Source organism: Ylistrum balloti, unplaced genomic scaffold (genome assembly GCF_031769215.1).
Source record: "Ylistrum balloti isolate Yb309-2 unplaced genomic scaffold, AGI_CSIRO_Ybal_v1 Utg371142, whole genome shotgun sequence".
NCBI classification, from domain to species: Eukaryota; Metazoa; Mollusca; class Bivalvia; order Pectinida; family Pectinidae; genus Ylistrum; species Ylistrum balloti.
Window position 1 is genome coordinate 279,903 of NW_026782626.1, and position 16,808 is coordinate 296,710.

At 33.0% G+C, this 16,808-nt stretch overlaps 1 protein-coding gene across 1 annotated transcript; it reads left to right on the forward strand.

Moving 5' to 3' along the window:
• The first annotated feature begins 1,813 nt into the window (after positions 1 to 1,813).
• LOC132561042 (probable ATP-dependent RNA helicase DDX56) lies at positions 1,814 to 14,017 on the forward strand. Its single transcript, XM_060225758.1, has 16 exons — positions 1,814 to 1,912; positions 2,295 to 2,456; positions 2,992 to 3,072; positions 4,218 to 4,291; positions 4,571 to 4,741; positions 5,913 to 6,003; positions 6,557 to 6,621; positions 6,997 to 7,101; positions 7,721 to 7,792; positions 8,193 to 8,291; positions 9,084 to 9,304; positions 9,812 to 9,885; positions 10,250 to 10,339; positions 10,842 to 10,947; positions 12,329 to 12,435; positions 13,893 to 14,017. The coding sequence occupies exons 1-16, from the start codon at positions 1,829 to 1,831 to the stop codon at positions 13,962 to 13,964; spliced, it is 1,674 nt and encodes a 557-aa protein (XP_060081741.1). The 5' UTR covers positions 1,814 to 1,828; the 3' UTR covers positions 13,965 to 14,017.
• The last annotated feature ends 2,791 nt before the right edge of the window (positions 14,018 to 16,808 follow it).

Below are 16,808 nucleotides of genomic sequence, written 5' to 3' on the forward strand. Positions count from 1 at the left end.
AAACAGGTCAATGTTTGAAATTATTAAGAGCAACAGAACAAGGGGGCATAACTTCTAAATATGGCAGCAAACACTCCAGACAGGACTGTAGAAGGCACTTATTTGATTTGGTAAAAAGACTGAAACAGTTTATCGAATGAAGTGATTAGTGCAACCAAACTAAATGTATTCAAATCAAGGATAAACAACCATTCGGAAGGACTAGATATCAAGTTCAATCTAGATTGTTACCATTCACTAGTGCAGCATTTTTTCGACACAGTAAGCATGAATGGAGAAAAAAATCTTTTGGTCCTCGTGATTTCTTTTTGGTTTTGTATTCTGCATAACTTTAAACTTGCTCCAGAGACGAGTATTACCTCTCAGCTTTTTCTTTCGAGTTCGTGACTAGGTGACCTCTTAACTTATGTTTTTTTACTGACAAAAACAAGACTTATCCAGCCGAGTGTAAGAACATGCACATCAGTTTAAAAAACATTATCTATATAATCTATGCTCTCATTGAAAGGGAAATATTACAGAAAGCAAAAAATGGAGAAAGACATCAGAGTGATCATAGTAATTCAAAACATTTATGTGAAAAAATCAACAATGCAAACTCTATGTTTGCCGTTTTACACAAAACTTTCCAATACCCCAAATTACACTTGTTTTTTCCTGTTTGTAAAAACTTAGTCAGAACGCATCTAGATTTTGCTAGCCGCGTGTGATCGCCGTACAAAATGAATCACATTGAAATGTTAGAAGTAGTTCAAAGACGAGTAACAAAGCAGATATCCAAATTAAAAAAACTGAGCTATCTTGAGAGACTGGAGTAATTAATTCTGTCTACACTGTCATACACCCACGATACTCCAGCTGTTATGAACATTTTCGCTCTCTGAACCCCTGAAACACGTCATTGTAATGGCTTTGAAGTTGGATGTCGCTTCTTTGTAATCGTCAAAAGGAGTGCATCAGCCTGTGACTGGTCAGTTTTCATCTCCTGGAATCATTCAACTTACTTCAAGTGCTTGTGTCTTCAATTTTGCCATGTTATAGGGGTGCAAAGAACGAAAGTGATTGTAATCTCTGGAGTATTAAGAGGTGACATGATTGAGTTGTATGAAATTATACACAATCACTATGACCCAGAAGCAGACAGTTTTGTGTTACTATGGAAAATACAGACATGGAATAAGAGGAAATTCTCTGAAAATCTAAGGAAAAATTACTTGACTGAGAAAAAAATATTAATATTACACATTTATTAATAGACTGGATAAGAACAGGGGAAATAAAGAACACTTTTATTAATAGACTGGATAAGTATTTGGGAAAAATGTTCTGTGTAATTTCATAGCCCCATTAGGAAGTGACGGGAACATAAGAAATTAGGGAAACAACCTCGAGTCTAGCGTAACATCAACCCACTCTAATTTAAGTAACTCCAAGTAAGTAACTAAATACTGATATGGTGTTTAGTTGCATGGACTTAGGAGTCCGTGTTTGTTGGTACATTCGTTTGTGGAAATAATTTGGAAAATAAATGCTGTTAACGGTTTACTGACTTTTTGCATATATTCTACCTGCATTGACTATCATTTCCGATGTTCCATTTTCTCTTGGTTTGTGCCGATGAACATTACTTTGTCTCCGCATGGCTTTATTGTCAATTTATTTTGACACAGGTACCGGTGGTCGAGATATCACAATAGGTCAACGGTTAAATTATCACGCGTACAAGGTATCCTTGGAATCAGTACTTTTTCAGCGTTCCGGAACTCCTAGTGAGAAATTAGAATACTGCATATAGTTTCCGGTTGTGAGAAAAACGCATGTTGTGAAAATGGAAGGACATGATTCTGACGATGAAGTTGAAGAAAAACAGGTCGGATTTCACGAAATGGGCATAGACGACCGCATACTAAAGGTAGATATGCCCTTCTTTTGGAAAATTTTATATCTTAACAAAATCACTCGATATTGGTTGTAGGAAAATGCATTGATATGCGTTAACAAAATGACAACACTTACAGTAATCGGGTTATAATCACAGGAGGTTAACAGTGGAAATGTCAATTATTTAAATAATTAATTTTTCAGAAGTTGAACTGGCCGTCATACTCACACGACGAGTTTTTATTTCACAAACATATTACTCTGAAAAAAGCAATATAAAATCCAGGTCTTGACATTATATAGTAAAGATACACAGATTTACAAGTGTTATATGAAATATATTCATGCTTCTTATGCCACAGAGAATAAAGTAAAACTTTGTCATCATTGACTTATTGAAGTTGATTTTACAGTCAATATCAGATCTTGGTTGGTACAAACCTACTCCTATACAAGAAAAGGCGATTCCTTTGGCCTTGGAGGGTAAAGATATTCTAGCCAGAGCCCGGACTGGATCAGGAAAAACAGCAGCATTCTGTATTCCCGTCATACAGAAAATTCTGGCTGCAAAAACAGTATGTACAAAAATACAGATCCAGATCTCAAGATAAGTTTCTGGAATTCACTTTATTCCAACTTCATTCAAGGATATCAATTTACTTCTCAGGAACATTGATTTGAAGAATTACTTGTAAATGCTGCTGATAAGTAAAAATAAGTATACATTGTACAGTGTATTGTGTTTATGGTCAACTGGTCATATTTTTTTCATGCACCATTTATTATCAGGTAAAGCAACAGTTAAAGAAGGAAATTATCATTTGAATATCATGTGGTTGAGAGCTGGAGATGTAATTAGAATTTAAGAGTTATTTCATTTTCCATTCCAGCTGACAATTTATAAAAATTATAAAACTAAAAACTATTCTGTTTTAATAAAGATTGGTTACCAAGTATGTTATCTTTACATATAGGAAGTAAGGGAAAGGAAGGACTTATATCTGGAGTTCTACATATATGAATCAATATGTTCAGTTTAAATGTATTGATGATACTTTGAAATATATCATAACAGGTATTACTTTTTTTTTTTAATTTTTAATCAACTAGACGAGCAAGGAACAGTGTGTAAAGGCTATTGTACTGACACCAAGCAAGGAGTTATGTGATCAGGCTTACAGAAATATCTTGGTAATTATGTTTTCTCACAATGATGGCGTTACAACACCAGACATTCATTCTATCATCTAGTTGACAGTGATGTTCGGACTCAGATATTTGAGTTATTGATTCACAATTTTCCTGTGGGACTTGCTCGTATTTTGATTATCCACTACGTCTCTTAGTAATGGAAATCATCAAAATTTTGGGAATGGTGTTTTGGACTCATAGGAAAAGATCTACAAAAATTACTGGTCCAAATGATTTTGACACTCTTTCAACATTTTTCTTTATAACACTAAACCAGTGTAAGAAAATGTGATAGAACCTCAGAAATAATGTTAGCTGTATCTGTCAATGTGTATTCAAAGTTGTCCTTGAGCTCACTGCATGCATACCTATCTGATACATATAGTGCCTTTCTCTTCAGACACTTATAATCCCATTTAACTTAACTATGTATTGAATGACTTCTTTCTATGATTTAAGAATTAACAGTCAGTCCTGTCTGACCATTGTCAAGTACTAAATACCTTTTATCGGTAATTCTAACCTATAGACAGTTAATTTTATTACTGTATATCAAATTCTTACCTCCTGGAGATATATTATTCTATTTAGCTCTCATCTAATTCAGGAATTGTGTTGTAGCAGGCTTCATTTATATACAGAAACAAAATTATAATATCCCATAGAGTTAATTTTTTCAGGTTCTTTATTTCTGTTGTATTCTGTTATAAGAACCTGATCTTGTGTAATTACTAATTTTTTCTGTATAGGCTAGTTCTTAATACTGGTTACTTCTAATGTTGTTAAACTTGCCAAGAGGAAATTTCTTTACCTGAATTACTCAATTAAAAGACATGTATGTACCCGGTATTATGTTATACCAAGTATAAACCTAAGGGGCTAGTGCACTGAACGTGGACAAACGTAGGGAATGGACTTATTCTCAGATAATGCCCTATGTAAGAGGAAAAGCGAGTTGTTTTCTTTAGGATAGAAACATGAAACTAGTGATTAAAATGTTGATCCTTTAAAAAGAGATTGTGAAAATACATATGTAGTAGACATCGCTTAATATTATGTTTCATTTGTTATGGCATAATGTGATAATAAGTAGAACTTGGCATTAATAGTTGACAACATCTTTGTCAATGGTTTTATTTCCACAGGCATTAACTTCAAGTTGTTCAAGAGAAGTGAAATGTCTGGATATATCTCCACAGATGCCCCTCCCCTCACAGAAGTAAGTTTTGATCTACAACAATTGATCTTTAGTATATGTATCTGCTTCTTGAAATATTGTACATTTGTATGTTGACATATTTACATCATTAACAATTCAATAGGGGAAACAGTCATAGATCATGTCTTAATACACATAGAAGAATTTTACAGTAGGTGCTTGTAAAAGTTGATTCATAGTTAATATATGCAACATACTTATTAATATTCTACTTATTAGGAATACTAATGTGTTTGTGTCATTGTTGAATTGTGAGTCAATGTTTTGTGTTCCACTCAGACCCATGCTAGCTGAGAAACCGGACATTGTGGTGGCGACGCCAACACGCATCCTGGCACATATCCGCGCTGGAAACTTGTGCATTAAGGATTCTTTAGAGCTTCTTATAATGGATGAGGCTGACCTTCTTTTCTCCTTTGGATATGAAAATGACATCAAGGGTATCTTGGGGTAAATACATATCTTTTAATGAGAATAAATATGTTCTAAAAATTATAAATGTATACACCTGTGTTTGATGGGTCATTTAATGATGTTATGCTCTCCGTCTTTCTACCCATTAGTTGGTTAAAATTAACTATCTGTCAGGCTTGTCTTATTAAAACAGTTTAGAATTTAAGAGGGTTAATGTCAGTGAGAACTTGAACTTGACCTTGCAGCCAACAGCCTACCGATATCACTAGATCACGAGGTTGGTTAGAATCAATCAAGAAGACTTGTAACTACACTACTTAAGGTCATGATCATAGGTTAAGGTCAAATAGGTAAACATGACATGGTTTGTAGGTATTTTGCCCATATAAGGTGCATCGGTATATAAGCCACATGCTTATATAGGTAGATCAGGATACAGCTGTTTCAGGTGTCCATTACTTCAGTGTTATTATGTTCATGATGCTAATGCTGACTTTTATACACTTGTCAAAATTAAAATTATTTATAACATATTTATCTTGTCAAACAACCAAGTGAAATATGTCTATGCCCCTGTTACCTTTTAGATGGGGTCATACAGTTTTACCCAAGTCTGTCCACCTGTCTGTCCCATGCCAAATCAATGTTATATCTTAAGAATCTTTCAACAGATTTGGTTCATAACCACCCCATAGTATCATGACCTCAAGTTTTACACCTAATCACATTCTGGTTTACATAGGAGTGAAGACCTTCATATTGTTAATATATTTTCTGGTTTGAAATGGATTCAAGAGTCAGAACTCCATAAGTTATTTTCTTAAGAGTTTGTCCTATCCAGATACTGACATCATGCTTCATGTAGGTATTTAATATGGTGATCAGAAAGCATGTTATTTTTAGGTTTACATGTTCATGAAGTCATATAATGATGTCAAATTTGCAGTCTGCGGAAGTAAAAGATTTGACAATTTCAGAAATCAATGTAGGACTCTGAACATATGTAAATCCAGTAACTTGCCAGAAAATGTCAAACTTGTTAATGTTGTGAGTTTGTGATCTGATTTGCAGAATTAGTGTGACTAAAACTTGAGCGTTGCTTTTACAAATATTACAGTGTATGCTATCATTAAATATATACTACCGTAATCAGTTGTGATTGTTATCTGGTTAAGAACATATAATTTTGATACTTTTTTTTGTCTAGACATCTGCCTAAAATATACCAGGCTTTCCTGATGTCAGCTACACTCAATGACAGTGTCAAGGCATTGAAAAAGATGGTACTTCACAATGCGGTAAGAAGTCAACTCATCATAGCTATTACTTTGAATGAATTAAAAACCAATACAGGCCTACAATTTTATGTTAAAAAAACTGATTAATTCACTTTCAGAAATAGGATTGATAAACAGAATAAGATTCCAGTTTACTATAACATTCCTGCTTTATCTTCAATGACCTAATAAAAACAACCATCTTCAATTTGGAATCTTCACATGTAAAATTTTTATCTTCTTAATTTGTAGAAGAAAGGTAAATTGATTGGAGAATTAAATCAATTGGAAAATCATGGCACATAATGCTTGAAAATGTGTATCTTATCAAAGTATTCCTATTTACATTTAGGCCATTATTTTCTTATGGTTGAGAACTTGATATACTGAGACAAGTTTACAATATTATAAATTTTGTGTTTTGAACTTGCTGTCTATTATGTCTGTAATTGAATGGATGAGTCTTCAGATCACTTATTGCATCTTGTTGTCATTTGAAAATATGACATTAGAAAAATTGAAGTAATTGTGTGAAATCTTGTCTGATTGTAATGTATTGTTCGATTTTTAATAGGTGATATTAAAGCTAGAAGAATCGCAGTTACCAGAGGCTGCACAGCTAACACAGTACCATATTAAGTTAGTATAATAGTATACAACACCATCAATCCTTTTCTAATCTCTTTCAGCTGAGGAACGTATTAAGTTGCCTTCTGTTACAATAAAGACCAGTTTTAATTTCCTGACCATTTTACATATTTATCTGTATTTTCTGTGAGATAATCTTTGAACTTTTCAGTGCCTTTGATACTTAACTGGAAATTCCTACAGCTTTCCTAGTTATGTTACTCTGTACATGTATTTGAATGGTATTGAACTGTACAGTGATAAGAAAATTAAAAGAAACAGATTATATTGATGTTATTAGCCATTTTGTTAAAATGAATCCAGTTGTCTTATTACTGGTAGGTATAATTCAGTATTTCTGATTTTAAACATTGTTGTATCTTTCAGATGTGAAGAGGAGGACAAGTTTGCTTTGATTTATGTACTTTTGAAGCTGAAACTTGTTCAAGGAAAAACTATCCTGTTTGTAAATTCTGTCAACAAATGTTACAAGTAAGATGTTAAAAGTTTTTGAAGGTCAATCAGTTTTTTAATTAATGTTCGGACGAAAATTTTCATAAACACTTCAGAAATAAGTACTTATAAAGGTAATTTTTCAGACACTTGTTACATACTGTCCATAATTGATTACATGTTTCCTGTCTGTTTAGCCAGAAATTTATTGTATGAGTCCGTTTATCGACCAGAGATTGTAAATAATCCTCAAATAAAGACTGTTGTCTTCTCTGAAGAAGAAAATCAAGCTTGCATTGTTTTGATCATATTACCACTTTGGTGGTAAATATGCATAGGAGAATTCTGCAGTAGTGTAGTTTATTCAAGTTTGATGTGTTCAAGAACTTAACCTCAGAATTATTTTGACTTTCAATTTTGTCTCCTTTTGCTGCTGTTCTGTAAGATGCACATGCATCACATTGCTTTGGAATTCTTTGCTTCATAGAAAGTGTTATGCTGCAGTTTTTTTCTGTGTCTTGGCTTTCTCTGGTCCATGGCGTAACTTAAAAGTTTTTAAACTTATTTACTAGCCCATTTTAAAATTTAAAAAATTATTGGACTTTTCAAAATGATTGTGATGATTTTATAGATAAAAGTTGATTATTTCTCTTTCCAGATTGAAGTTATTTTTAGAACAGTTTGGTATTTCTGCATGTGTGTTAAATTCAGAGCTTCCAGTCAACTCAAGGTACAATTATTTTAATTTGGTGCAAATCTTAATAAACATAATTATTTCTTTAATATGTGTAAATGTATTTTAATATCTTAGAGTTAATCAGTTTACAGACCCCTGTGTGCTTTTGTCTTATGTCAAAATATACAAGTTAGCAGACACTATAAGTAGTGATGCACCATATAAATCTCTGATACATTTTGGTACCCGATTTCTTGAAAAGTTTAATTGTTTGCTTTGATATGCATAAATTAACAGACCTATACACATATTAATGATATAATATCAGTAGTGTTTGTACCATTACATAACCAACTAAATCCTAATGGGGAGAAAACTGAGGAATGTTAATTGTTTATGCTTTGATAATTTGACATATACATGTTTTCTAATGTGGTGTGTTGATCTGCTGTAGGTGCCATGTGGTGAACCAATTTAATGACAATCTGTATGACTACATCATCGCTTCTGATGAGACAATGCTTGCAGAACCAAACCCAAGCAAAGTAAAAAGGTATGTATAATTAGAGATATTCTGGTGTTTTATATCCAGCCATACACTGGTTAAAGAATGTTCATATTTATTTATTAAGAGGGTTTGCATTTTAATGAATTTTGCAGCACACTGTATAGCATGACAAGAAACAACGATTTTCTGAATTTGGGGTTATATTTACTACTAGGATTTTTCCAGTTTATACAAAATGACAGATCAAATTTTTGTATTTCATTACATGATTCAAACAATGCAGAGAATATTAATCTGGTTCCTTTTAGCTTGTCTAATCAAAGATTTAAGTGCAAGCACTTGTTGTGAGAGACATCAGTATATCACTCCATCATTGTACTAGGGTACCAAGTTCTGTAACAAGGCCCTTGGTGGGGGTTATCTATTCCTTTCCATAGTCAGTCAGACAAGGGGTTCTATTGTCCTTTTCCATATTCAGACAAAGCATTTTTTTTTTTTTTTTTGTGGGTTGGATGGTGGAGGATTGTTTAGAGACCTGCTTTCTGACATGTTTCAGAGAATTCTCTAATAGGATTATAAAAAACTATTATTGAAATATAACATGGACAGGTAACTTGGTGTAAAGAAATTCCCCTTTTAAAGTTCACATCGACGGTGATATCAACAGACAATAAGCAAATGCTGAACTGTGTCTTTCATTTGTTATCGACCAACACTTTTCCGAGGTGAACTGTTGTTTTGCAACAACTCTTGTTGATAAGACTCAAGGTTGATTTGTTTAAGAAGAAATCATTATAACTACACATGCATTAATGATGTTATATTTTGTTCTCTTAGGCACTCGAAGAAAGATCGTGAGTATGGTGTGTCTAGAGGAATTGATTTCCAAAATGTGTCAAATGTGGTCAATTTTGACTTTCCTGAAACTGTCAATGCATACATCCACCGTGTGGGTAGAACAGCGAGGGGAGACAATCAGGGCACAGCTCTTTCCTTTGTCAGTTTGAAGGAGATGCCATTGTTGGAGGCAGTTGAAAGCTCATTGTCAGAAACCTCAGGTATATATGTATTAATATGTAATTTGTTGCATTATTTATCTATGTGTATTTATTGTTTTAAACAAACCAATACTTAGATACCTCTTTTAAAAAATCTATTCACAGTCATTGCAATTAAAATTAATTTGGCTACACTTACTACATGTATATGCTTTAGAAAAGAAAGCTGGATACTACCACATAACCTATTTTAATCCCCTTTTTTAAATCTGTCAATTCATGAATATGTAGAATTTATTTTTCATAGATATTAAATTCTGTAGTGGCAGATTTCTGAACACCACATATTTGACTTTTACAATATTATACCTATGGTATATGTTAAGAGGCATATGCATAATTCATTGAAACATGACAATGTTAGTGATTGATTGACCATAGTCATATATTAAATCCTTTTTGTGCTTATATGGACAGAAGATGGCTGGTGAGTTCATCATCGTTTATTTATACATGAGATCGGAAATGAGCTAAGAAATTAATTATTGATCAAATTATATCTTTCAGAAAATGGAGAAACTGTATTTAAACCCTATAACTTCAAAATGGAAGAAGTAGAAGGTTTCAGATATCGAGCCAAGGTACTGTAACATTTATACATGATATCAATACATGGTTTAGAAAGTTTATCATCAGTCTTTTTTTTATGTTATTTATTCTGTAATTAATATTCTATTTGACAGTCGCTCTATGTCAGAGGGACAACAACACCAGTGTCTTAAATGTATTTCAATTTGTCAAAAAGAAATGTTGAATCATGACGTAGAAAATTGAATTCCTGTATGTTTATTTCTTAAGTAGTGTAACATTTATAATCTAGCTGATTTTATAATATTTGCAAAGCTTTTTCTCAATGTTTATTTAACTTTCATAATCTGTTTAATTTTTATGATATTTGCAAAGTTTTTCATGTGTTATTATTTTATATAACTTGGAACATTTTAGGATGCCATGAGAGCTGTGACAAAAACAGCCATTAAAGAGGCACGACTTAAAGAGATCAAGCAGGAGGTTTTGACCTCTCAGAAACTCAAGGTATTGTTATGTGTGATTCTAGTCTTAAATATTCAAGTTTTAATTTTGAGTATTGTAATAGTTTTAGTTTTCCACAAACAGAAATAATCCCTGAATGCTTACTTGAGTACCAGGGATATTGTCATCAGTGGAGAAATGAACTCAAAGTATTCTAGATTACTGTAACTGTTTAGTTGTAAGTTCAAGTACTTCAACCGAGTTAACTATATAATTATGAAACAAGATGGGAAACATCTCCAGTTGGAGAGATTTACTGACATCCTACATCTTGCCATCAGCTGTAAAAGAAAGTCTGATGTACTCTTTGGACACCTGGCATCAGGAGTTGCTTCCCTTCTTTTGTATTTGTTTACTTACATTTTCAGTACCACTGTTACAGACTAGATATTATGAAATCAATGTGTTGTAGGCAGTTCTTTATAGAGTTTGATGATCATTATGCTAATTTGTTTGCTTTAAAAGAAAACTATACAAGAAGCTTGGAATTTCTGTATTTTTTCAGTCCCATTTCCAAGATAATCCAAGGGATCTTCAAATACTGCGACATGACAAATTCTTACACACTGTGAAAAATAAAGTTCACATGAAGAATGTTCCAGATTATCTTGGTAAGATTAGTGAAATTCAAACTTGCTATGATATCAGAATGAAAGAAAAGTTGATAACAGTAATCATAAAAATAATTTCTAGAATTGATATATTCTACAGAATTCTGAAATGTTTTGTGTTAATTATTAAGTTTCAATATTCAACTTCATTATTAGCATTGCATTGGGAAATGACTACCTTGTCATCTGTCTTCTTGAAACATATTTCCAATTTTCATTGGATTCAGGTTTAAAAAAGTAATGTATTCTTTTTAACATCAATTTTTTTAAAGAAAAAATGCAAGGAAATTATAAGAAGTTCAAATGATTTGAAATGATATAAAATATATACATAAAATTTTTTGGAAAGAAAGATTTTTAGAATGAAATATGATGTGAATGATACTTTTATTGCGAAACAAATTAGATTCCGTATAAAATGAACTTTTTAGAAAATATCTATAACTTTTGAATAGATCAGATAGCATCTCCTCAGCAGAACAGAAGCTTTCACATTAATGATAAATCAATATATCAAATTTTTCAAGATGTAAAAGGGATGCCCCAAGGAATTATTTGAATAGTACAATTGTGATGTGTTTAGAATAGGTTAAGTCCTGAAAACATGTCACTCCTATTGAAAGATAAGTTGGTACACTTCAGTTAGTTTTGTTTCTTAAGTAAGGCTGTTCTTAATTTATTGTTGACATCCCAAGTACATTATCTATGACAGAGGTACTGCATGATAACAAATGTAGACCTGAATCTCAAAGAAAGAAAAAACAAAAACAAAGAACAAAAGAGCACTATTCGAAAATATGAATTTTATATCCTAGGCAGTTCTAAATGCGTCATAATTATAGACTTGTGAAGGACATTTTAAAGTACATTACCTGGTATGAAAATTTTAACAAATGTGTATTGTTATTCTTTAAGAATACTTTGTATATTACATGTAAATGCACATTCCATCGATAAGCATATCTGATGAATGAAAACTTAAGCGAGTAAGTGGCTACCCTATATTTATAGCCTTATCTTATCTGAGCACACCAAAACCTTGGTTTTGATGTAAACAGGAATATAACATACATTTTCTCAGATTCTTATTCTTTCTTAAATATTTGTTGGAATTTGATTTTGTTTTTATGACAGATACATTAATCTGAAATCCTTGTGAATATTTCCTGCCTTATAGTACTGATAACAGACATTGTGACATTGTAATGAAGCTACTTAATATATATTTAGTATAAGATGATTGGTCATGTGAATGTGTTGCATCTTAAGCTTCAGTAGGTCACAGTACTCAATTGCTGATGTCCAACCAGACATTTGAGGCGGGAGTTTTAAATTTTTAGCTCAGAAAGTAGAATAATGTGCATTTATTGCTGCATTTCAGTCCCTCCAACACTGAAAAAAATAGGTCATCATGGTGGACAGGAGGGCAGAAAAAGGTCTAGGACGTCAGATTACTCTGGACCCTCTCGTGGACAGATCAAGTATAAGGTGAGTCTTTCTCCAACTATTAACATAGCAAATTTTCATTATCACTACCTCGTTAGTCAATGTTTGTTAACAGTAAATTTGTTTAGAAATTTGTTTAAAATTGATCTTGGAAATTTGTTGCTCAATAGTAGACCTATTGTTTAGCTGCTTCAGATGTTTGTTCTCAGATTTGTGGGAGATGTTTGTGGTCATTCGGGCAGGACTGAGGGTGGTTTTTTGTCTTACTGTTTACAACACATGGTCTGATTTTCTTTAGAAGTCTGTTAGTTATAATGGATGGATGCTTTATTTGTGATCCATGATATCACAGTCCTTCAGCATGGTTTTTGAGGCTGTGTGTTTGTAAGTGGGTTTCTTGGCATCTGTAGCCATCACCTGAATAAGCTGCGAGCTAGCTAGGCTATTTGTATCCTGGACCAAATTTACACTGCTAAAAGACCCAATAATGTACATAAAGGATATAAAATGTTTTTTTAAAATTAGTTCATGAAATTGTTAAAGCTGTTATTTTGTAAAAACATGTATGTATATGGATAAATAAAAGAAAATTTGCATGTTTTCATCTTTTTATTGAGAACACATGACATAAATCTACAGAGTTGATGTACCTACATACACTTGAACACTTTTTAGTCATTAATACTTCTGTAATAAATAAATACTAATCAGTATGTTAGTCTCTTATCTCATATATATATATACATGATGTCTATTTTGAAGTCTTCAAAGTCTTAAAAAGAGGTCTTTGAAATTTCTGAGTGATGAATTTTCTACTGGAAAATGAACTACACAAAATTGCTAAAGGTACAATTGAAGGATTTTCGCAAAAATATCACAGCGCAAACAAAGTCTCAGTTTTTGGCAGTGGATGTGTTTAAAAAAAAACTGTGATACCTGTTTTAAACCAGAAATATTTTTGAAACAAATATTTCAAAAAAAATCATAGTTTTCTTTCTATGCTTGAGAAAATTTAATTGAAGAAAAATTTAAGTCTAAAATAGCTTTACACCAATTAATAGACAATAATGCCATATTATGTTTTACCTTACGCATTCAGATAAGTTGAAAGGTGAAGAAAATCCTCGGTGCATAGGATGTGATGAGCCATTCACTGTTAAACATTTTTGATTGGACTGCATTGACCTTCTGTCTACTCGAGAATTGTTTCAAGTCCTAAGAACCTTTTTGAAACTGTTGAGATATATAATATTCTAGGTTATCTGATGTTGGCCTGTATTATAGACTATGACTTACCGTTTTAAATTTTTGTGATGATATAACCATGTAAGGTTTTTAGAATTTGTCTTTTATCTTTTACTTTATTTGATATTATTTCCTTTTTGTATCGCTGTGTCTTTCACCACCTGATGACTCTAATTACCTTTTTATGTGTATATGGGCCATAAAGATTGTAATTATAATAATGATAATAATAATGATATTATGTTTTTCTGCAGAGAAAGCAAGAAGATCCACTGAAAAGCTTTGCCTTTGCTGGACTGAGAGGGAAAAAGAAGAAAAAGAAATGAAAATGTTGTATTATAATTCTTTGTTTTACAAATAAATTTGTTTTTAAAAAATCCTTTTTGCATTGTTGAGTTGTTGAATAACATTAGTATCATAAAACAAGTCATTAGTCTAGTGAATGTATTGATCTTCTTCAACCTCAAAATAACATCCTCTGGAGAGTGAAAATTCATTTACGGACAATCTGTGGCAAAATATTTCTGTTTTTGTTTTATTGGGCTTGTTTTGTTTTTACTGCATAACATGTGTAACCTTGGAAATACTGGCCGCAGCATACCGCTAGACTGGAGAAAACTTCTGTTTAGCTAGATTGGCTGAGTTAGCAAGGGGTCCGTGTTCAAATCCTATCAGAGGCATTGAAATAAATAATGACCTCTGTTACTTATGAATTAAAATTCTGTTGTACATGTACATTATTTTTAATAGTTTCAGTGGGCTACCGACCATCATTTCAGGCCCATTGAGGAATTTCAGTGGGGCCTTACTGTCATTTCAGTCCATTCAGGAATTTCAGTAGGGACTTGCTGTCATTTCAGGCCCATTGAGGAATGCATTACCAACCATAATTTGTTTTTGTTTAACAAGTACCCCACTTATCTTTACCTATCTTTAATATCACTGCTATCACTGGAATATAAGCAACAATATTTGTATGAGTGACCATGTCCCCATGTTTTCATTTTAAGAAACAATGGATCTCCAAACAGCTTTGTCATTGGACCATGCTCAAGCCTGATTGGTCTTTATGGGAGAGGGAAACCAGGATGAAAAATTTTCAAAATGTCAAAGATCAAATGGAAACGTTTACCGAATTATGACATGTTTTGTGTCATTGATTTGGCGATCGTTGGTACCAAGATACAAGATTCAAGAAACTGTCTTTAGTGACTTGTGTATTTTACATGAACGTAAGATCTTGGCAGTTTGTATTTCGGTTAACACATACCAATAAAACAGCACGGGCATAGAACACGGTTCACAAATAAACGAGTTGCATGGTAGATAATTGCACCAAAACATATTTAATGTAATCGTACTCGCATTCTGTCTTACAAAATTTTAAATCACGTGAATTTAAAATGCCGAAAATTCGTTCTGAGAATAAGGAATTTGAAAGCAGAATCTGTGAACATTCTTCTGGATTCTAGGACAAGTTGGAATCTGCGTGAATTACTAGAACACGGATAGTACAGCTAAAACGCTGTAAACCAGATAGAAACTACTCTGCCATATACAAACGTAAAACCAAGGGCATTACAGACTAATCAAATTTCAGTAAAATGTAGGAACAGTACTCCTTAAACGGGGAGCCGCATAGAGGAAGTTGTCCTTTTCTCGACTCCGAACAGGAACTACATATCTTTATCCATTCATTTATGAATGGGGGTGGGGCGGGGGAGATCCACTTGTTGATAATGCACATGAATCCATGTTCACAGCGAAACATGTTTTGATTGACTATGCGTATTTCTAGGTCGATCATCGGACAATGCATTTCCTCTTCGTGGACCTGGCTAAATATTGAATGGCGTTAGTGCGACTGGTCTTTTTTAACACGATATGAATAATTCCTGTTATAACTAGACGTGTTCATTTTCCGTTTCTTGTTTTATCTAACAAAGTAGGCTAATGTTTTAACCTACTGTTATTTACCGTACCATGTGCTTTATTCGACCATTTCTTCCTACAGCCTAGGCTCAATTAGTTTGACTCGCAGTGACCCTGACTGCCACTGGCCGTTAAACACTCAGTGTACAGTGTTTTGATAACTACTGTTCATCTTAATAATTTACAACACCTATCAAATAAAACAAAAGACCCATAGGGTCTGTATTGCTCACCTGAATATTAGTTTAAAACATATTTTTAAAATATATTTTATTTATTTTCATACGTGTCATAATTGTACATCATTATTACAAACATAAATAGGATTCAGAAAAAAGTATAACAATACTTATGTAAATCTGTCTCCTGATATAGAGTGACAAGCAGGTGACAACACAATACTTGAAGCTAAGCGTTGATAGCATAATTAATGGAGAGAGAGAGACGGAGAGGGAGAGAGAGAGAGGGTGGGGGAGGGGAGTGTTCAGACTTTATAATTACATGTACCCAACCGAAATACAGTTACATGTATATATGTGTGAAGCAATCAAATTACAGACGAGGACAATGAGTAATAAGTAATTCATTCTGCAGCCGTCTGAGTCTGAATGGTAGTATCGTTAATTTCCAAAGCGTTTAGTTTTTTAATGTATTGCTGCACAATGCTACAAATTCTTTGGTTCTCTTCAATAGTTAAGTTATGATCTCCGTGTAGTAGTTAGTCAAGAGTATAATTTACAGGAAGATTTGCAAAGCATTCATTCCTTACATCGGTATAGGTAGGACAGAGCATAAGAAAGTGCTCGGTTGTTTCGTATCCTTGTCTACACAAACAATAGGGATCTTCAACCAGATTACGTCGAAATGGATGAGCGTTTAAGGAACTACAGTTCATTCGTAGTCTGTCGTGACGAACCTGATCGGTTTTCCGTAACTATAATAAGGAGGGACTGTAGGGGAGTGTCAGTACAGGTAGCGTTTTAGGTTATTTTTAATTTCGCGGGGTAACGAGTTCCAGAGGTCAATAGAAGAAGGAAGAAAGGATCGTTTGTAGAAGTTAGCCGCTTAATTTATCAGCATCACGCGTATGGTATTGGTGAGTATCGTGCCCGCGATGTGGGAGTAGATTAGAGAGGTATGGAGGAGTGAGGCCAAAAATCATTTTTGAAGTATCTGTACAATTTTCTTTACGTTACGACGGAATTGTAAAGTGACCCAGCCAGTCTCCTCATAAAGTT